Here is a 23086-nt window from a genome sequence, read left to right as displayed (position 1 = left end):
AATCATCTCAATTGGGTTGAGGTCGGGTGATTGTGGAGGCCAGGTAATCTGATGCAGCACTCCATCACTCTCCTTCTTGGTAAAAATAGCCCTTACACAGCCTGGGTGTGTGTTGGGTCATTGTCCTGTTGAAAAACAAATGATGTTCCCACTAAGCATAAATCAGATGGCATATCGCTGCAGAATGCTGTGGTAGCCATGCTGGTTAAGTGATCCTTGAATTCTAAATAAATAACCAACAGATTCAGCAGCAAAGCACCATCACACCTCCTCCTCAATGCTTCACGGTGGGAACCACACATGCAGAGATCATCCGTTCACCTACTCTGCGTCTCACAAAGACACGGCGGTTGGAACCAAAAATATCAAATTTGGACTCCAGACCAAAGGACAAATTTCCACCGGTCTGATGTCCATTGCTCATGTTTCTTGGCCCAAGGAAGTCTCTTCTTCTTTTGGTGTTCTTTAGTGGTGGTTTCTTTGCAGCAATTCGACCATGAAGGCCTGATTCATGGAGTCTTCTCTGAACAGTTGTTGAGATGTCTGTTACTTTAACTTTGTGAAGCATTGATTTGGGCTGCCATTTCTGAGGCTGGTAACTCTAATAAACATATCCTCTGCAGGCGGTCCTCATGAGACCCGATGAACTCCGCATGTGGTTCCCACCGTAAAGCATGCTTATCTAATCAAGATATACAGCGCCTTCGGGAAGTATTCAGACCCCTCGACTTTTTCCACATTTTGTTGTTACAGCCTTATTCTAAAATATATATATTTTTAAATCCTCAGCAATCTACGCACAATACCCCATAATGACAAAGCGTGAACAGGTTTTCAGAATTTTTTTGCAAATGTACTCAAAATAAAAAAACAAATACCTTATTTACATAAGTATTCTGACCCTTTGCTATGAGACTGGAAATTGAGCTCAGGTGCATCCTGTTTCCATTGATCGTCCTTGAGATGATCAATTGATTGGACATGATTTGGAAAGGTACACACCTGTCTATATGAAGGTCCCACATTTGACAGTGCATGTCAGAGCAAAAACCAAGCCAAGAGGTTGAAGGAATTGTCAGTAGAGCTCAGAGACCGGATTGTGTCCAGGCACAGATCTGGGAAAGGGTACCAAGAAATGTCTACAGCATTGAATGTCCCTAAGAACACAGTGGCCTCCATCATTCTTAAATGGAAGAAGTTTGGAACCACCAAGACTCTTCCTAGAACTGGCCGCCTGGCCAAACTGAGCAATCGGGGGAGAAGGGCCTTGGTCAGGGAGGTGACTAAGAACCCATTGGTCACTCTGACAGAGCTCCAGAGTTCCTCTGGGGAGATGGGAGAACCTTCCAGAAGGACAACCATCTCCGCAGCACTCCACCAATCAAGCCTTTATGGTAGAGTGGCCAGACGGAAGCCACTCAGTAAAAGGCGAATGACAGCCCACTTGGAGTTTCCCAAAAGGACTCTGACCATGAGAAACAAGACTCTCGTCTGATGAAACCAAGATTGAACTCTTTGGCCTGTAAGCCAAGCATCTGGAGGAAACCTGGCACACTCCCTATGGTGAAGCATGGTGGTGGCAGAATCATGCTGTGGGGATGTTTTTCAGCGGCAGGGACTGGGAGACTAGTCAGGGAAAGATTAACGGAGCAAAGTACAGAGAGATCCTTGATTGAAAACTTGCTCCAGAGTGCTCAGTCTGGGGCGAATGTTCACCTTCCAGCAGGACAATGACCCTTAGCACACCGTCAAGACAACACAGGAGTGGCTTCGGGACAAGTCTCAATGTCCTTGAGTGGCCCAGCCAGAGCCCGGACTTGAATCCGATCGAACATCTCTGGAGAAACCTGAAAATAGCTGAGCAGTGACACTCCACATCCAACCTGACAGAGCTTGAGAGGATCTGCAGAGAAGAATGGGAGAAACTCCCCAAATTCATATATTTTGAATGGTTTAGGTTAGAGACACAGTTTTTAGTAATGGTAATACCATGAGTCACAAATCTATGCTCAGTTTTTCTCCATGGCAGTGTCTAGCGTGTAACATGTCTACACTTGACACGTGACTTCTGCTATCAGAGTATGGCGATTGCATTGAAAAGACAGGTCGAGACGCACAAAAATCACTTTGTGGTCTGATTGTGTTCAGATCTGGCTGACCACCTTAGGTGGTGGTCATGGAGGATTTCTGGACGCAATAAGGCTACCGAAAGCGCATCCAGTGGGCGACGTAGTCGGCACTCCTCCCACAAGTCTCCAGAAAACTTGTGTTTTGGGACCTAGAGGCACCTTTTCATTATAATGTTGGAGAAAATATGTTCCTAACTTGTGAGGAACGTGTTTGGTGGCCTCAAAATGCTAGCTAGTATTTAGAAACGAGTTATGCTAACCCGTTTGCAATGCCTTAAGCATTGCTTGCTAGCTACAGATGTTAGCTGGCTTGTTAGCTACAGTAGAGCTACTGCCATCAGATGTGGTGATATCATGTTTTGCCTGTTCCACTATTTGTAGAATGTATACTGGCATTTGAATGTAGCATGGGAAAAGGGAATCTGGATACACTGTGGACACAGTGTATATTATACTGAACAAAAATATAAAACGCAACAACTTCAATGATTTTACGGAGTTAGTTCATATAAGGAAATCAGTCAATTGAAATGAATTCAGTCGGACCTAATCTATGGATTTCACATGACTGGGCAGGATGCAGCCATGGGTAGGCCTGGGACGGCATAGACCCACCCACTTGGCAGCCACTCAGAATTAGTTTTTCCCCACGAAGGGCTTTATTACAGACAGAAATACTCCTCAGTTTCATCAGCTGTCCGGGTGGCTGGTCTCAAATGACAGCGGAGATGAAGAAGCAGGATGTGGAGGTCCTGGGCTGGCATGGTTACACACGGTCTACGGTTGTGAGGTCGGTTGGACGTGCTGCCAAATTCTCCAAAACGACGTTGGAGGTGACTATGGTAGAGAAATTAACATTAATTTACCTGGCAACAGCTCTGGTAGACATTCCTGCAGTCACCAGGCCAATTGCAAGCTCCCTCAACTTGAGACATCGGTGGCATCGTGTTGTGACACAAAACTGCACATTTTAGAGTAGTCTTTTATTGTCCCCAGCACAAGGTGCAGCTGTGTAATGACCATGCTGTTTAAATCAGCTTCTTGATATGCCACAACTGTCAGGGTTATCTTGGCAAAGGAGAAATGCTCACTAAGAGGGATGTAAACAAATTTGTGCACAAAATTTGAGAKWAAAGCTTTTTGAACATATGGAACATTTCTGGAATCTTTAATTTCAKCTCATGAAACATGGAACCAACACTTTACATGTTGCGTTTATATTTTTGTTCAGTGTAAATGTAGGTGTATATAGAAGCATGACGCTTTCGGAATTCCATGATCAGAATACTAAAGAGGCATGAACTGTCAAGTCTAGACACAGCCTAATGGGACCTCAGACAAACCAGGTTTCCATCTGCCACGGTATCTGTTAAAGATGTCTACGATGAGTATGGCTTGTCTCCTCTAATGCCCAGGAAGCTAAGATTCTAACTCCCATTACAGCTCTGCAACAGTTATGTCCAAATATGGACTTTCTGAGCGACAATCAACTGAAAAAAGTTTCCTTAATTTTTCATATTAGATCATTTTTCCCACTGACAAAGAAACCACAAATTTAGGTATGTTTAATATCAGATTTTATTGAGAATATGCCATTTCAAGCATTAAATTATTCTGTGTAGTTTCTGGAATGGAAAAGTCTACGACTGTATTGGTCAATATTCGTATGAAGACGAGGATCATTTCATAAATAACAAGAAAGGAAATATATAATAATCAGAAAAACAGTTCCAGTGATGTATGAAAACAATGATGGTGCTAAATGTGGCACAGTGGGCTGAATAGTAAACAGCACAGACCATCTCTCTCCCATTATGACAAAACTAAGGGAAAAACACTTTGGTCAAAGGTCAAATAGGGACGAGCAAGTCCTAATGGCGCCGTCTTGATTGTAAATCTGCAGTAATCACTTAGATGGTGGCACAGCCTTCCAGATTTACTCCCCTTTATATATTAATTGTTCATTTCCCGAATCCTCTTTTCACCATTTCCTTGCTTATGACCCTTACAATTGAATCACAAATGGAGGGTGACCATTGCATTGTGGGAGAAAAGATTAAGTGATACAGCAAAAGAAAGAAGAAAAGTGGTAATCTGGACAGATTTACACTCTAACACTAACATTCTTTTCCCTCAAACATAAAACAAAACCATTTTCCATATAAACATACTCATTCTCTTTACATATACACATTACATGGTGGTGTAAGAACCAGAGAAATGTACACGTATTTACACATTTTACAAAGTCACAATTTCCCATGGGGTGCTCTTGATAGCTCAATATCCCCAATAACACCAGAAGTTACATAACCACATATCATACCAGTATCCGATGTGAGAAAATACCAACAAAAAGGAAGTAGAAAATTATTTCACCAAATTGAAATCATAAAACAGTGGCAGTAGTTACTGGCTAAATGACAATATTCATATGTATCAATGTCAATTTCATGTTTTAGGTAAGAGAAGGCTTGTTTCATGATTTACAGAATGCAATCAAATAGGCATGGTCTTCACAGTTTTCAAGTGTTCATGTGTTGAACCCAAGTTCTGGAATTTCACCCGTAAGTTTTTTACCAGACTACCCTCAGTATTTTTGCCTGAAGTCAGTGGAGACCCTTTGGCACAGTACTGGTAGTCGAGGCTTTTCAGGATTTTGAGTTGGCCCTTTCCTTTAGTGCCTTCCTCCTCTACACTCTCCTTCCCTCCAGTCTCCACAGGCCTTGCGCCAGGAACCCTCTCCACTATAATTACCTTGTTCTCGTTGGGCAGGGTGGTCTGACCAGCCACGCAACAGCTCCTCGTGGGCACCTGGAGGTTTTGCAGTTCATGTAGAGGCAGTGTTCCCAGCATGTGATCCAAAGAGTTCCACCTACACAGCGGGGGCTGGGGCTTAGCCTTCCCCACAGAGCCCACACCCCGGTGGGCCATGGATGACGTAGTCTCAAGGGAGTCTGTTAGGGCACTGTTCATTTCTGTGGAGCCGTTGCAGCTGGATGAATAGCCAGCAGGGCTCCATGAGGTGCTGCACCCCTCAGTGCAACTCTCCATCCTCTCAGGGACGGAGTAGCTACGGCTGACAGGTGAGGCATGGGAGGAACCTGGGTCCAGCCTGGGGTCAGTGTATTTAGAGCGCAGCTCCTGGACATGTGGCCAGTGGAAAATCTCTGTCTGCACTGGGCTCGGAGGACCGTTGGGACAAGGGGACGTGACCTGTGAGCTGGCCCCAGAACTGAGGCTTGGGGCTGGGCTTGGGGTCCTCAGCTCATGCACGACCACTTGCTCATAAGAGTTGAGTGACAGCATCAGGTTAGCTCTACCTGCATACACAGAAAAACAGGGTATAGAAAAGGGACAGCGGTTTTATAATTTCAGTTTTACAGATTAGAGCATCACATCAAATCATAACTGATCAAAAAAACAAAACAAAAAAGCTTACCCCAGTCTCTCTTTTGGACCTTCTCCTCGTAGACAGCTGGCAGGTTCTTGGGGGCAAGGTGTTTCTCAGCTTCCCTGTTCCTCTGCCTCACCACAGGCCTGCTGTTCTTGATGCGCTGGCTGTACTGGCGGGCCAGCTGGAACACCTTGTTCTTCATCTTCTCCATGTCCTGCAGGATCAGGTCCTCATCTACCTCTGAACACAGACTGATTATCCTGGGGATGGGAGCGCTACTGACCCCGCCACTCTCCCAGGACTTGGGAATCTTATTCTGGCAGGACTCATGCCCTGAGAAGGGGTCTGGGGTGATTATGACAGGTAATGGGACTGGGGATTCCTTTGAGACACTGCCCGTGTCTGACTCCTCCAGGATCCTCATGGGCTCGATGTACTCTGCTTCAGGGCTATCTCTGCTGGTTCCCCCCTTCCGGGATAGATGTGATCYGGGATGGAAAATTTCCTCTGTACCATTGGAACCCTTGGGTTCCTCAAAGGTCCCATTGACATCTATCTCTTGCCACACTTGGACCATGTCCGAGGAGGGTCTGAAGAACTCTTCCTCATCTCCAACAGGAGCATCATTGACACTCTGGGACCTGGGCTTTGGGTCTGCAGCTCTCTGTGGCTCCAGCACAGGGGTAGTATTAGTCCTCTGCTCCTTTTCTATGCCAGGGAGGTCAAAAGCTGACCAAAAGGTGGGCCGGATGTTCGGGGAGCTCCTCCGGTGCCCTGGAACCGCCTGGTCCTTGCCGTTAAGCTGCCGGCTCAGGTGTCTGACCAGGCCTGCAGGGATATAGGACAGGCTCTCCCTGCGTGTGATGCTGAAGCTGGCGTCCTGGTGCTCAGCATGTTCGTAGTACCTCCTGATCTTGTGGATGAGTATCCGGTCTTGCTTGGAGAGAGTGAACTGGCGCTCCACCTCCATGAGATGGTCTGGTCTAGGGTCAGGCGTTGAGGTGTTGGCCTCCAGGAGCAGTGGGGGCTCTGGGGTGGAGTTGACCAGAGTCTGGGCCTTCTCCTGGAGCATGGTGCTCAGACAGGGGTTGCTGCTGCTCCTGCTGCCCGGCTGAGGTGAGGGGCAGCCCAGGGAACGCAGCTCCTCTGAGACCACCAGGCTGCCTCTCCGGGACAGGCTGCTGACAAAATGCTCAGCAATTACACTGGCCTGGTCCAACACAGAGGCAGGTAGAATGCTGCTGGGCTCAGTCCGCACCGCCCCATCCAACTCTGAACACTCTCCATTGGTCGCTGATGAGGAGTTAATCACATCCTGTTGGTGGGCAGAGCAGTCACTCTCCTTCTCTTCTCCTTCTTTGTACCTTTCCTCTTTCCTCTTCTCAAGCTCCGGTGTCTGAGATGTCTCAAGCTGTCTGGGAAGCAGGGTGGGCAAGGCATCAGGCTCTGTGTATAGGGGTGGGTTCTCGTCACTCTCTTCCATCACCACTACCTTAGGAGCACTGCTTTGAGGAAGCACCTCCTTCACATACACCTGGATAAGGAGGACAGAGTCTATATTAACATCAGGATGGTTAAGGCAATATGTATATGATAAGCCATCAGGTGCTGATGTTAAAATCCGAAGTCATTATCTGGCATTTGACCAATGAACCGAGTTAAATGATCAGGCTAATCTGTTACAGCAGCCACGACCTCTGATAGTAGCACATATCGTCTAATATTCTGTCAAAGGACAGTATAATGGATAGTGGGACATTTTGATTCCATTTTTAGCTTTACAACTAATTCCTCAGATACAATTGCCACGGGCCATGCCATACACCCCTGCTGAACTCAGCATTAAAATGTAGCAATTTCAAAAAAGTTGAAAACACCAATTTCACTCTAGTGTGCAGTTATAACAGACTAATTTCCAACCGCCGTCTGGCTGTGATTGTGTGTGTGTGTGTGTGTGTGTAGTGGAATGCAGCAGGGAGCTGCGAGAAGGAGATAAGGGAGGGATGAAAATAACTTGTCACACTCGGCTTGGAACCAGCCGTCCCACAGAGCACCCAGGAGACGCAGGTTCTATCAAAAATATTCCCCGTCCCAATATCAAAATGTTGCATTTCTCACCGTGAGAGATGACAGGCGGCAACAGCATGAAGGAGGGGACGTTCTCATTTACAGGACATAAATACACAACCCCCAAGAGCTCGGATGATAAACCCGAAAATTACCGACACCGCCTTCTTACCGAACCATTTTATTTAGGGTTCTAATAGTCAGTGATTTTGCTACACAATGTACCTGCAATTTTTGTTGTTCTAAAACCAAAATTTGCTCAACAGTAAAAGCATATGCATTATATTGATTCCTGCTATGATAGTATGTGCCTGTCCCTGTTTCATTAGCTGTCAGCTGATGTGTGAGCGAACCACCCCATCTCCCCACTGTGCGCACAGAGGGAGAGATGCATTCTAAGCACAAGCATCTGACCGTTGCTCAAAATGTAATTATGTTACATTACTGTTGTTCTAGTTACAGAGAGGATGAGGAGGAGTCACAGCTTTCTGTGAGTATACAATTTAATTCAATGAGTTCATGGAACCACTTTACAATCGGAGTAGGCTAGTCTATGTAGTATGGTTTTGATGCCTGTGGAGCGGAGCGCGCCATTTGCTTGAATAGGCCTACATCAAGTAGCCTTGACCTAGCACTGGAAAGGTTTTGTAGGGCATCGGCCTACATTTACTGATAGGTTAATCGATTAGCCTACATAGCTATCTAGCAATAAGATCATATCTAGCTAAGTGTTTTGAGTTTCCACTTCCCCAGGTGGTGAACAATATGCCAGTAGGCCTATGYACGAAGATGGTCGGCAAATGAATTTCTAAAGAGCCAAACAGTATTCAGATCATTCTTCATCTTATTTTGACAGGTTGCACATACAAAATATCATGCATTCCCTGGATCTGTTAGATCGAATGGCTCACCAGTGCACTACGTTCAGTGGGTCCTGCAGCACCCCTACTTCCCGCAGCTATGCCCGCTGGTTGTAGCCTATTAAGATGCCAAGAGGATTATCTGAACGGAACAGTGCTCATCTTTTGGACCAACTACCAGTCTTCCTTGCTGGATATTTTCAAAATTCCCATCCCCCTCAAAATATTAAATCATTTAACTTTGACCCAGCCAGTCCAAACTCTGCATACCTGGTCAGTGAAGGCCTCCACTGTAGCCATTTCACTGATCTCYTGGGTTAATGTATCCATCCTCGCCCCCATTGGTCTCTTCTCATCTACAACCGCACAGTGTTCTTCATCCTGGGACAGCAGAACACAATATGAAGGGGACTGCAGCACATTTAGGTTGAACACCGTGCCTTACACAGGGGTACCATGGCCAAAAACCATACATTGGAGTATCACATTGCTATATACTCTGGTTCTAGACAGTCACAATAATGATTAGCATGGGGTTGTAAAGCACCTGTGTGACAGTACATACATTATATAGACAGCTGCCATTCATATTACAGATATTCAAAGTTCAGGCCATTTTAATCCCATTAGAGCAATTAACCTTTAAAAACCTCCTCTGTGGTTTCGGAATAATCAAAAGAGAAACCTTTTAACTAATGTGATTGCCAAAGACCAAAGCACCTATTATCCTGACTCCCCGATTTGACAGGCAAATTCACCTTTGAAGTCATACATCAGCTCTGTGGATCCATTGACTCAATGCAAATGCAACCGCCAACTACGCACAAGGCTAATTGCTAACCTCTAAATTTGTCATTTCTACAATGTTGATTTTGGGTCTAACTCCCCGCAACATAAGAGAGAAAAGCATGGTAGTATGCGTGTTAATCCTTCACTTAACCCCCCCCCCTCAAATTCGGAACATACGAAGCCTTTTAATGACTTGAACACAGAAAATCTATACTTATAAAGTGCATAATACCATCACCTTTCCCCAACATTAAATGAAGAYGTGATTAATCATAAATCTGATCACCAGTGACCAGATCTTCATGCTACTGATTGTTACCATTCCTGGAAGGTTTAGTACATGCTGTTATTATTGTGTGAGTTTGAAAACCAGAAGCATTCCATGAGTATGGCAAATGGTAGCTGGGTGTTAGTGAATTACATCAAGGTCGAGGTAAACAGAGAGAGGGAGATTGTTGATTGGCAAGCCAATGAAATGGCAGAGGAAATAGGAAACCCCTTGGTGGCAGTGAGCCTCACCGTTGTGAACCGAGCGGAAAGCAAAGCCCTGGCCCTATAGTGCCAGCAGGAGATGGCTGCCAGCATAGAGCTGGCAAAGTCGGCTACCTGGTCGTCCTCCATCAGAATATCATCCATGTTAATCTCCCCCTTCTCCTCCTCCTGCTCAGTGCCCCTCTGGAGGGGCGGGGACCCTGGCCTAGGGTCCTCACCATCACTGGGACTTAGGTCCTCCTGTACACTAGGCCTCTCAGCCTTGGGCTTGCCAAGACTGGAGCCCAGCATACCGACACTAGCAGAGGGTTGCAGGGAACGCCTGTCCCCCAGCAGAGCACCTTCACTGTCCGCATGCTGTAGTGTGAAGTCAGAGAGTTGAGTTGTTACTGCGAGGCCAGCATAGACGTGTTTTGAATGCAATGTTTTTAAAATGATGGCATCACTGTGACTGCTCTAGTATAGTGTGAGATATGAAGGCACAACGTGTCCAAGTCAGCATGATGTCCATTCCACGCTGTGAACACATTACATCACTGAAAACCCTGAGACAGAAACCTTTAACTACCACAGTTTAGCCCAATAGGGCTTAGAGTAGCAGTTCCTCTCTTTTGGTTAATTTCTCTCTGAATGGAATGGAAATTGTTTGACCCTGCTGAGTCAGGGTCAAACAACATTATCTCACTAGACACATTGAACAGAGTCAACTGATTTCTCTTTTTCTGCACAGAGGAGACAAAACATGGCAGGGGAAATTGTACTTTCATCATAGGGAAGCTTACCTTCAGAATGGCTGCAAGTCAGGAGTAGATAATGAAGAGGAGACAAATTTAAAAAAGGAGAATGTCAACAATATTGCCAACACAACAAACTCCATTTATATAACATACTGTAATAATATCTGAGCAAGTTAATTGGATAAACTGAATGAGAAATGCCTCCTTTCAGAGACTCAGAAATGATGCAATTCACCAGGACAGTCCACTCTGACCGAGGAGGATAAAGAACAAGAAAATAACTTCATTAGGTTTGTAGCTAAATTGATTTGAGAGGGCGTAAAGACTCCAAAGAGACAAGACAGAGGTACTTAGTTTAGTCCTTTCATTACTGGATAATTAAAATGCATGAGAGCAGCCCGAGCAACAGATCTAAAGCCAGGACTGAATTTGACTATTGAAAAGAGCTTGAGCATGACAAAGCCTTTCAGTAATATGGCCCATAATTTACATCATTATGTGTGAGCTAGGGCAGAGGGGTGTGTGGGGGTGAGAGAGTGGAGTGGGGTGGCTGGCCTTTTGATCTGGCTGTCCAGGGGTCATCTAGGGCAGAATGAAAGTATGGGGTGAATACAGAGACTTGGTACGAGCGACAGAGAACCTGAATCATAGCAGCAGTGGCTCCAGTGTAATAAGCAGCTGTCTGTCTGGTATCAATGTTCAAATCTCATCATGATAATGAACGACAAAGACCTCCAACAGGCTGTTTAAGATAATTATTATGAATAACAATTGTTGCCTTTAATACCTTTGGTTGTCCTCACAATCTGTTTCGCTGGTTCTAAATAAAAAAGAAAAAAAGACATGGTCGAAGCATAGTGAACATATTTGTGGCAAATATACTGTACTCTCAGACAAACAATGAGCTTTTAAGACAAAACCAAACGTCTAACCAAGGAGTCTCTTTAAAAACCTTTTTTTTTTTTTTACCTCAAAATCGTAGGACTGTGGGTAAGTAACTAATCGAGACTGATGAGATGGCTTTAGTGTTGTTTTCATAAAACAAAAACATTGTTTTACTATGTGCAGGGGAACTATATTACCTGATCTCCTGCGTCCGTGCCGTCCTTCTGCAGGGAAGTCTTCAGCCTGGCAGGATACAGCCTTCTTCAGCCTCTCTGGGCTGTAACGGTACCTCCCTGATCCTGGGTCTGCACACAGCATCACTACTACTCACTCACTACCAAGCCAGTCAAAGCAATCATTCTCTACTCATCTACAGGGGACACAACAGTTTATAATTGTTCCAAAAGGTTTACAAAGAAGCTAATATATTTCCAGTAAATGAGTTGATCTTCTTGCACTCAATGATGGCATTTTATGTTGCTTTGGTAACAGCTGCAGCCAGAGATATGGTTAGTGCCTCTACCTTTTATTAATAGCAACCCTATTCATTTATCTGGAATACTCACTGAGAGAATCCTTTTCCAGGATGGCCTCTTTTGCCTGTAAGACAGAAATCAGAAGAAAGCATTAGTAATAAGTTGATGTGAGTGGATGGTGCAAGACTGTAGGATACTTGAAAGAAGTGGAGATGAATCCCTGCTGTTAGGTTTACCTTCTGTGGGACGATGGTGTGGTGGTTCTCTAGAATCAGCCTCTTGATATGATGAGCCCAGAGGCGCTTCTCCTCTACAGTCTTGGCCTGAAATAGACACTTGTCAATTATAATGAGCTCTTGGAGAACTATTACAAGAGAGGACAGGCGTATGATGTAGTGGTAGAGCCAAACTCACCTGCACAGTGTGAGGCTGCTTGGGATGCTTGAAGTGGATCACACTGAAGTGCAGGGGGTCCTTGGCACTGTCAAGCAGCATCAGAGTTGAGCACTGAAACCAAACACATACAGAAACATTACACAAACGTTAAACCAACCTGACAAAGCAAGCCCATGCCATTCGGGTTAGACTGGTCGACTGTGCCTGCTCCGTACCGAGATGTGGGTCTTGTAGACGTAGTGCTCTCCTCTCTTCTTGGTGATGAGGAGCATCTTGTCGAAGAGGAACAGCATCCTGGTATTCTTGGCACGTTGTACCTGGAAAGTTCCCTCCAGGACCAGCTCTCCAAATGTAGTGAGGTCAGGGCCCTTCCAGTTGATCAGGAGAGACTGGATCTCCTGCACACACACACTCCTATATGAGCGGTGATTGTATCTAGGTCTCCTAAACATTGGTTGGGTACACTACACTGGCAAAACTGTACATGAACGCATGCACAAGGGGTGCAAAGTCAGCGTAGAGAACTGTTTTTYTTAGTTGTAACATTAAAAAACACAGTTAGGCAAGGGAAACCATGGGCAGTGAACTAGCCATCCAATTAAAAGCAGGAATTAAAACAAAACCCTAACGCAGCAGACAAGGTGACCCTGTAGAACCTGGTGGTTCTGTTATCCCGAGGGGCCTAGTGTTTAGGAGTTGATTTATTGGGTCCCTACAAGGCCAATTTCTTTCTAAAGATTTAGGCTTTAGACTATGTTTTAAGGTTGGTGGTGGAAGTTAGAGGTTTATTGCTTTATTGGAACAAATACTTTGCAATGAAATCAAAATGTGAATGGCCTCTCTCCATACACAGAGTACATTAAACTCAGCCAGGGAGTTACTGTGGGACAGCAACCTGGAACAGTTTAGGAGGCTGGGTGACTAACATAATGCCTTATCAACAAGACCTCCAGCAACACAGTGAAACAGCATACACTTCATTATCTGATATAAAAACCTAGAGAAACATAGCCACCAGAAAATGACCTCAATTAGATGTCATTGCGGCACTACACAATGATGCAGGTACAGTATATCATAATAGTGAAAAGGGGTGGGTCAGATTCCCTTCACCCCACCCTGAGTAGCCATACTGACCTGCAGCCTGACAGAGTGCTCGTGTTTCCTCTTCATGTCATTGATGTACCAGGCCACCCCGGTCATGGTGTCGATGGCCTCCTGTACCACCTCATAGCCCTCCTCATCAGGGTCAAAGTGCTTAGCAATCTCCTTTCAGCGAGAGAGAAAGAGAGCAAACAGCATGAAGAGTCAAGACCTCTGGAGTGGGGTTGATTGTGTTGTTGTAATATGCAATACAATGCTTTGCCATCTTCTTGCTAGGTTAAAGGTTGAATGCATTTTTTTTTGCCCTTCTATCAAAGGACCCCACAATCAACCTGCAATCGCACAAGGACAATTCTATATAGTTTTCTTAGACCATCTCTACCCGTAGTAAAGGTAGTAGGTAGTGAGGACCAGTGTACCTGCAGAAGCAGGTGGTATTTGAGGATCCTCTGGACAGGTTTGAGCAGGTAGGACCCCAGGGGGAGAGAACGCTTGAGAGAGGCCTGGCGATCGCTGAAGAACTTGGCCAGGGTCTTACTCCTCATGCAGTCTGTCAGTGCACCCACAGAGCTAGAAAAAAAAAAAAACAGGCCAATGGATCGTACAGATGACTATCATTTTTATTTAAAAATGTCCATAGTACCACCCAAAGGTTCCAGAAAACCATAAATGATTCCTTCTACTTACTTGGGATAGTTTGTGCAGTACTGCGTGTAGATCTCAAAATCATCACTCTATAAAATAAAAATAAATGTAGGAAGAACCCAAAATCAGATCAAYAACACTAGCTTGTCCAGCTTCCTGATGATAGGTTCAATTCAGTCTGTCTGTGTGGCCTCCACTTACCTTATCTACGAAGCATCTGGCCACAGCCACAGGGTCATTTTCACACATGTCCAGAGACTGCAGCAGCTCACTGTGGAGGAAGAACGACATACAGACATGCACAGCATCAACTATACAGACATCTGAGGTCTTGTCAGAGACATCAAGAAGAGGAATTCAGTGTAAACTACAGATAACGGCCAAAATATTTGAAACAATAAATGAAGGATACAAAGTATATTGAAAGCAGCTGCTTCCACACAGGTGTAGTTTCTGAGTTAAGCAATTAACAACCCATCATGGTAGCCCCCAGGATGATAATGCCCCCATCCACAGGGCACGAGTGGTCACTGAATGATTTGATGAGCCTGAAAACGAGGTAAACCATATGCCACGGCCGTCTCAGTCACCAGATCTCAACTCAATTGAACATTTATGGGAGATTCTGGAGCGTCGCCTGAGACTCCGTTTTCCACCACCATCAACAAAACACAAAWTTATGGAATTTATTCTGGRAGAATGTGTCGCATCCCTCCAATAGAGTTCCAGACACTTGTAGAATATATGCCTATGTGCACTGAAGCTGCTCTGGCCAACGCCCTATTAAGACACTTTATGTTGGCGTTTCCTCTATTTTGGCAGTTACCTGTACATTCAGGTACTATGTCAGGTAACGTGTTTATGTTTTGCCTGTGGCGATACCCAACTGAATAGAATATGCATGGCTGAATGYGTTTGTTCTGGTTAACCTCATTCTGTCCATAGACTCCAGAGAGTCAGGTCTCCCCACACCAGAGTGGACACAAGGAGAGAGGGGTCACCACTGCAAAACATAAAGGAGTACAAAAACAACACAACATCACCACAAAAAGGTGTTTTACGTGGTCACTGGCCACACACATGCCCAATCAAAGAACATCTAACATTAACAGCATTCAGCTGCATGGGCTGAACCAAATAATAAAGGAAAAACATACCAATGTGTCACAATATGCTCKGAGTACAATGTAATGTCTTTGTGCTTTTTTGTTTGAGGTTTATTTTTGCCTAAAGATAATGTTCATTAAAATGTTCCAAGTCATTCTTTCATCAAGCCATTATGTGGCTTCTAGTGGCAGGGAAAGATGGTCTGTTTCAGGGGTACAAGCAGAGTAGTGTGGTGACCTGACCCTGAAACGGGTGCAGTGTGTCACTGTGGGTCAGACCAGTACTGTAGTGGGAACTTTAAAATCACAACATGACCCAGAGACAGTCACTAGTTAGTCACACACATCTCTAAACTGAATGACAAGTCTAGGACCGTCTGAAAACCCTGTGTATGACAATGAAGTGTCTGCATGAGACCGTCAGTCTCCAATACAATACAATACAGATTGTACGCCATTCCATGTCTATGCAGAGGTTCGTACAGTTTCTGCTTGAATGAATCTGTCCTCAATCACCTTGGGAGAGTGCATCAGTGTTGCACATGTTTTCAAACCAGTGCTTTAGAAGTACGCTTGCCTCTTGCACATCAGTAATTTGCTCCCCCTGGGCACTTCCTGCTAATTGGCACGACTCAGTCACAGCGTTTAGCCGAGATGATGCATAGTGTGCAGTGTCTCGATCAGACAACATCCTAATAATCCATTCTAACAGACACACTTCATTTACTTTCTAAAGGACTCTAATACAAAAGCAAACTTCCCACTCCAGTGTAAACACATTGTATATTGATTCTGTAGGAGAGTCAGGGGGACGTATATGAAAACTCCCCCTGCTGTAGATGAAACAACAAACACTAATCAAAACGTCTATTTTACAAGTCTACGCTGGTAGAAATTGCATTAGAAAAGGCATCGGAACCTTTTTTTTCACCATTTGGTTTCTATGGCATTACACTATGATCGGGAAGCGTGTGGGGAGGAACCTGACAGAGCATAGGGATGTTTGTGGCTCTTCTCTTTAGGCATGAGGCTTAGTGAGCATATGCTGACATGATACGTTTACATAGACAACATATGTTGTTGTTTGGATGATCCTATCGGGTGCACAGAGTGGGTGATGGTCCTGATAACATCTGCAGCAGAGTGGACACATACAGCCATAATGTAATTTGTCTAATGCGTAACTGATCCCAATCTGCTGTGTTCTGGGCCAATCTGTGTGTTTGGTGTTGGTTAGCCATCTTTTTCTCTATTAGTCTAAATCTGTTTTGAGGTCAAACTCTCCAACACAGTCATAAAAACAGAGCTCTTGCCAGGAAGCCTTTGAATCCATCTCTGTCAAAACAGCATTTCACTAAAATGGCAATGTCTTCCCAATGTATGCTCCAAGTTGAGTGTAATGAGTGTTAAACGTGTACCAAGTTGTTTTTGTGTAGACRGTCTGTAAAAAGAAAACGCATACATGCAGTTACAGTTGCAGTTCATTTGCCTTGTCATTTTGGGGGAACACGGGGCGTTGACAGACAGGTGTCTGAGGCTTACCTGTTAAACTCATAGATGTCCTCTATATTCCCAAACAATGAAGAAACCTGGTCTGGTTGAATGGGAAGGTTGTCCATGTCTATGATGTGAGACAGGTAATCCTAAATAAACAAGACTGTGGTTATACTGCAGGTTCAATTTGCCCTATGAAAAACCAAATATCCTTTGTGTTTGTGTGCGCTGTGTATATTTTCAGTCTAAACTGCAATTTCAGATTATTTCCAGTAGAGGGAGCTTGTGTAGAGAAAATGTAACATGCGCCTGCTGTTGGCTTCAATGTTTCAGTTTATTGCACATCCTGTTTGCACTTTTTATGACCAGGCTAAAAAAGACCACATAGGATGATGCCCATCTGCTGTCCATTACAACAACACTGTATGACTCAGGATCAATGTGTTCAAATCCAAGTGGTTCTGATGTAATGTTTCAATGGTCCTTTTAAGGATTTATTCCTTGTTACTGGAGGGTAGTTTGACCCTCTGGCAGTAGTTCTGTAAAACCCAGTCCATCAGACCAGCACACAGTGTTCTCCTCCCATGGCCCCTCTCCCATCTGGCTGCAGGACTACTCTGGAGTAGATATTAATATAACTGAAACAGAGGCACATTAGTCATAGAGTATATGCTAGGAATGGCTGATGCTTCTCCTCTCACACAATTACACACTGGTGTTCCTTATAGAAACACACCAAATACAGACAACTACATAACTCAACTGTCTTGCAAGCAGACACGCACTCACAGAAGAAAAATTACAAACATAGTGTTCGACTGTTCGTATACGCAAACACACGTGTGCGTGCACACACAGAACCCGAGCCCCGTCAGTGCAGGGTGAAGTAGTCATCCCTTCTCACCACACACTGAACTAAACCATTTCATAGTGGAAGCATTCCCGTCCAGTGACAGCAATGCCAACTGGCTTTCAGCAGGGCGTCTCACAGTCCCAGTCTTGAGCACCACTAACACCAGCCACACCGAGGCCTCAAGAGGTCCCCTACTGACCACACACACAGCCTGCGAACATATGTACAGCCTGCTGTCAGAACAACRTTAGGTCTAGGCTTGTGGTTATGGGTGGGTGACCCATAAAAGGGTAGTGCACCCTGGAGGGAGGGGAAGAGGCATTTAGAGTGACATCTGGGCAGTCATAAGTGGCACATGTAATGAAATAGAGATGACCTAGTGAGAAATGATGGGAGGAAGACTATGGATGCTAGCAGTACTCCAAACAGAGAGATTTTGACCCTCAGCATATCTGTTGAGGTGGAAGTGGAGATCCGATTCCACCTGTGTCACACAACTGTTCTAAGAGCTGAGATAAGGAGGTTTCTGCTTTCCCCAGATGTGGCACACAGTAGGTGGTGTGGAGAGGCATGTTCCTGGATAGTGTCTGCTCTCCGGCAGATAAACTAACAGCTTCCCGGGTGTAGTGTCGACATCATAAGCAACAGTAGCAGGACAATAAGATGCATCAAATATGGTCACTGAAATGCCAAGCTTCACATCCTGGAAAAGGAGATACTGGTACTGAAATGTGCACGACAAGATGCCACTGCAGAGCAAGTCATTGAAATGTTGAATTTAGATTTGGGATTGTTCAAAGAGTTTCCCCCACCACAACAGTATGTGGGGGGGRAAAAACAGTTGCTACTCTGCTATGTTTCTTCAGTTGGCATTGTGATGGCTGTGTTTTTGTTGGCTGTTGCCTGTAAGKGGCCGGAAAGCTCCGTATCCTAGTTTAGGTTGCAATGAAGCAGGCAGCTAGGCAGGGCTAGTTGGAAGTCCTGAGGCAGTGTGGGAGTGTTTGTCAGGAGCAGGACTGCGTGATTACTCTGGCTACTGCTGCAAGGGCTCAGTCAGAGCATATCACCCTCCAACACCTCCTAGGCCAGGCGCCAGCAGCAGTCAGCCACACAGAGACAAGGTGAAGAGAGCCAGTAACACACTACCTCTGACCTGTCTGCGTCATGTGTTTAAGACATTATAACCTGTATGCTACAGGGCTCTCAAGCCACCATCCCTCTGGTCAGTACTAATCCAAAGAGGAGAAATACCCCAACCTGAAGGGGCCAATAGGTGAGGCTGATCTGCACAGTTGGCAGTTGTTTTCAGACTACAAAGCCAGCAGCCATGATAAGAGGTCAGTTAGAATCCTAATCCGCTGGTTTTACAGGCTACATGGTATTTTCTATCCAATTATGAAAATGCAGTGGTGCAAAGCACTTAAGTAGTACTTTAAAGTATTCTTACTTAAGTGTCATTTTTTGGGGTATCTGTACTTAACTTGTGTTTGACAACTTTTACTTCACTATATTCCTAAAGAAAATAATGTACTTCATACATTTTGAATAATTAGCAGGACAGGAAAATGGTCCAATTCACACACTTATCAAGAGATCACCAATACTCAATAAACAAAAATGCTTTGTTTGTAAATAATCTCTGCATGTTAGTGTGCCCCTGGCTATCCGTAAATTTAAAAAACAAGAAAATTGTGCCGTCTGGTTTGCTTAATATAAGCGGTTCGAAATGTACACTTTTACTTTTGATACTTAAATATATTTTTGCAATTACATTTACTTTTGATAGTTAAGGATATTTAAAATCAAATACTTTAAAACTTTTACTCAAGTAGTATTTTACTGGGTGACTTTCACTTCAGTAATTTTTTTATTAAGGTATCTTTACTTTTAGTATGACAATTGGGTACTTTTTCCACCACTGAAAATGCCAGTTACAAAATACACAGGGAACTGTTTCACCAGGAAATAAAACTACATCCTGGTAAAACAATCAACCCTAGAAGATTTTATAGGTACCAGACACATGTGGCTACAAGGCAAGCAGTCACTTGGAAAATGGAGAACCTTATTTGCTCTCCCATTCCTTAGTCTCTGGCTAACTCCAGTAAATCAGCTCCATATTAGGGAGGTACAGACATTAAGTCATTGCTACATACCATTCCAAGAGAAACACTCTGAAATACCTATTAACTTCCACTATATCATATGGCCTATAGTGAAAACACTATTGCATAGATTCAGGTCAAGCCTCAGTCCTATTAACTAGAACTGAATGGACGCTCAAGGCGACTCACCTCCACGATGCTGCGAAGGTCCCTAACATACATGCGCTCCGTCTCAATGACCTCCATGACCACACGGTCCACGTAGCTGAGCTTKGGGTTGGGCGCCATGGCTTCAGTGGCAAAGGGTGAGGTTGGGGTCGGAGGTGCAAAAGCTCTCCTGTTGGAGGTGTTGGACTGGGACCTGTTTTGACTGTGGCTCCGCCACTGATCTCTGGTCCCCCCCTGGTAGAGGCCCTGCAGCTGGGCCTGTGGCTGCTCCCTGGCTCCCTTTGCAGGGCTGAGCTCCAGGTCAATGTCCTCTCTACTGGGGGGAGGTGGTGTGGAGGGGAGGGCCGTGGTACTGCCGTAGAGGCTGTGGCTGTCCCTGGAGGAGCCAGAGGACAGAGTGGACACCAGGCTCACTGGACGCTTAGCCTCTCCCTCCGAAGGGTCAGCACACAGCTGGCTGTAGCCGTCTGGTCGCTCATGACAACCACTGACGGAGACGGCAGAGTACAACCGAGGAGATTCTGATAGAGAAGAGAAAAAGGTGAGTTATATGCAGGGTTCATGGGCAGAAAATAGATCAACAAGATTGTTATCGGGACCTTACAATACATTTTAGATCCATTGAATCAAATACTGTACTCAGATGAGTGATTAATGATCCATGACATTATGAACCCAGTGTCCAGCCTTCCAGCCTGAGGATGAGTGCTTTACTGTGAAGGGGATTTCTCAAATCATTACCGACTTGCCCCAGTTACAGCGCTCCACATTCTCTGGAAAACCCACTCATTTCCTCCACCCTCCCTGACTGGTAGTGGCTTAGAAAAAAATGGAGGAAAAACAGATCGGGAGAAAATAGGGGAGTGGGAACCAGAGTCTTGTTTATGGAGCTACTTCTCAAACCATTTTTTTAAAAATTCATATTCAGTTTCACATCCTTCCGGTCCGGATTGGGAATGTTCCCCACAAACTTTCCCCAAATACATGAAGTCACTGTGGTTTATTTCAGAAAGTATTTGGAAGGTAAAAGGTCAAAATGCATTTTACACCATTTAAAACTATATGATATTCTTGCCACTGAACTTGAAACCAAWAAACTGAGCCGTCTGGAGAACAAACCCCTTATTGGTCACAGCAGTGATTGGGCCAGGGATATTGCCAAATGAGGACAGAGAGATGGCGTTAATACAGTCTTATTTCATGGAGTCAACTGTGTTAACAAATTCTTTATAAAATCGATAAGGCAGTCATAAAATATGCTTCATTAGCAGACATCCCACATCTTATAACATTAATCTGTCACTAGGCACTGCGGGCAGCAGGCCATTTGAATGGAGATGTGATCTGTTACCAATGACCACAATGACTTCAGAACTGAGGGAGGGCCTTTCTATATAGTAAGGATGGGATCACAAAAGTGATATACTTTAACATTTCTGAAGCTTTCCCCTTTGAGGTATAATAAATGTAGAAAAAAAAGATTAGAAAGTATTGGAGATGAAAGAAGAGCTCTTTGAGGTCATAAGTCAAATTTGTGGAATCAACATATACAGGAAACAAAACAAGTGTCTCTCCCTCTACATAGGTTATATATAGACAGTCAGCTGGATGTTACCAGTGAACTCTGGTGAATCACACTGTCACTGTAGGAGTGAGTGAAGAGCAAACACACAGGTTTCTACACACTGCCTTCCTCCTCCTGGCATCCTCAAGTTTCCATGAATCAGGGGTGAGCTCATCAGGCCTAGAATGCTGGTGCAGTCATTCTGTGCTATACGCCAGCCTCTACAATCTACCGCAGGGCTCGTCTACAACACCAGACTCAAGCCAAGTCTCAGAGGAAGCAGGGGATGAGCATGCAAACAAGGGTTGACCTTGACCACTTCATAAAAGCTGTTTAGAGTAGTTACAAAACCGTGAAATAGTACTACTTACAGGGAGTAATAGTACAGTAGGCTGTTGAACTCAGACCACTAGGAGTTTCTGCTGTAGTATCTACTCAGACAGAAGCTCCTCCTTTCCCCCATTTACTTTGGGCTGGGAAAATGACTACCTCGCCTGCTCTAAGAGCCAGCCGCCAAGGCCTCCCTCCCGCTCTCCCTCCCTATCACCACTGTGCTGACGTCAATGCCCAGACTGTCATGACTGGAGGAGTAATGACAGTCCAAACATCTCCCGGTCTAATAACAAACCCTAATGAGTCTCCTAGCCACTCAGTTCTACAAGTGGAGCGCAAATGATATGACCTGTCCTAGGCTAATTAAATCTTTACACTGTACGTTTCTTTACAGAATTATTAAATAATGGTGACTCAACATTAGGATCATCAACATCATGACAAGCCATGGCAGTAAGATGGGCCATAAAATAATCAAAATGATGTAAGAGATGGGGAAGGTAGGAACCGGAAATTCTGAAGGTCTAGGGCATTAGTMCCGGGACCAGGGATAAGAGAGAAAGCCAGCAACAGTAAACTGCACCACCTAGGGCTGTGGCAGTCATGAAATTGTCAACCGGTGATTGTCAAGCAAAATAACTGCATCACCTGGCTTCTACACACAACCTACAAGCCACTGATGCAGACATTCAGAACATCTACATATGAAAARGTCTAATAAAGCCATGTAATATAGCCTACACCTTCACAATAAATCCATTATTTATTTTAGACAGGTCTAAAGAAACATGATATGAAGAAAATGTAGTCTACTTCAGAAGAACAGAATAGTCTGAGTTGTCCTTATGTTAGGYCCTGATCTGGCTATGCCAAATGACTGTGGGCTACACTAGATAATTAAGCAGATAAGATTTGTTTAGAATTCCATGGCATTATTTTATAGTATGAAGAATACAGTTGAACAAAGCTGATTAAAATAGAAAGGATATTTTCTCCAAACAATTTGAGGGAGTGCGGTTAACAAAGAAATAGGTACTCCTATATSCTTAATTTAGAGTTATTTATGTAACTTTAGTTGTTACAAACATTGGGCTATATGTTAAGATTTTCCATACATTCTAAGGCTGCATGACGTGACTAATGATGATTTGAAAAAAGACACATGAAAGGCATGAGCTCTGCTTTGTTTCTTGCATAGGCTGCACACAACTTGACAATGCCTCGAATTTCCCGACGGTATACCCCTAGTGTGCCCGTAATGCCCTAAAAAAAAAAAAAAAAAAAGCCATGCCTTTTGTGGCCAGTAGCCGTTGTGCCCTTGGGCAGAACATAATAATTCCCTTCTTCCGGCTGCATGTCCCGAAGAACCTCTCACATCTCGCTCAGATATCTCAATTCTTATGAGCTAATGCCCATCACCTGATCGGGTTCTTCTCACAGGCATCCATCTCTACTCTGAAGTAGGCTACAAGTGAAGACAGACAGA

General features: G+C 44.5%; 1 protein-coding gene across 1 annotated transcript in view; it reads right to left on the bottom strand.

The window, feature by feature from the left end:
* Nucleotides 1-3689: 3689 nt before the first annotated feature.
* LOC111963222 (pleckstrin homology domain-containing family G member 3) overlaps nt 3690-23086 on the bottom strand; it is a 46374-nt gene continuing 26977 nt past the window's right edge. The window contains exons 3-19 of the mRNA XM_023986526.3: nt 19725-20224; nt 16626-16726; nt 14179-14248; nt 14020-14066; nt 13752-13902; nt 13366-13497; nt 12444-12626; nt 12247-12339; nt 12069-12155; nt 11923-11956; nt 11554-11661; nt 11259-11291; nt 10517-10527; nt 9849-10091; nt 8724-8834; nt 5572-7060; nt 3690-5452 (exon numbers count right to left, since the gene is read on the bottom strand). Coding sequence (XP_023842294.1) covers nt 4629-5452; nt 5572-7060; nt 8724-8834; nt 9849-10091; nt 10517-10527; nt 11259-11291; nt 11554-11661; nt 11923-11956; nt 12069-12155; nt 12247-12339; nt 12444-12626; nt 13366-13497; nt 13752-13902; nt 14020-14066; nt 14179-14248; nt 16626-16726; nt 19725-20224 — 4217 coding nt within the window. The 3' untranslated portion in view covers nt 3690-4628. The remainder of the gene's footprint in view (nt 5453-5571; nt 7061-8723; nt 8835-9848; nt 10092-10516; nt 10528-11258; nt 11292-11553; nt 11662-11922; nt 11957-12068; nt 12156-12246; nt 12340-12443; nt 12627-13365; nt 13498-13751; nt 13903-14019; nt 14067-14178; nt 14249-16625; nt 16727-19724; nt 20225-23086) is intronic.

Source organism: Salvelinus sp. IW2-2015, linkage group LG4q.2, assembly GCF_002910315.2.
Source record: "Salvelinus sp. IW2-2015 linkage group LG4q.2, ASM291031v2, whole genome shotgun sequence".
NCBI classification, from domain to species: Eukaryota; Metazoa; Chordata; class Actinopteri; order Salmoniformes; family Salmonidae; genus Salvelinus; species Salvelinus sp. IW2-2015.
The sequence above is the reverse complement of the archived record's forward strand: the minus strand, read 5'-3'. Positions and strand labels throughout refer to the sequence as shown.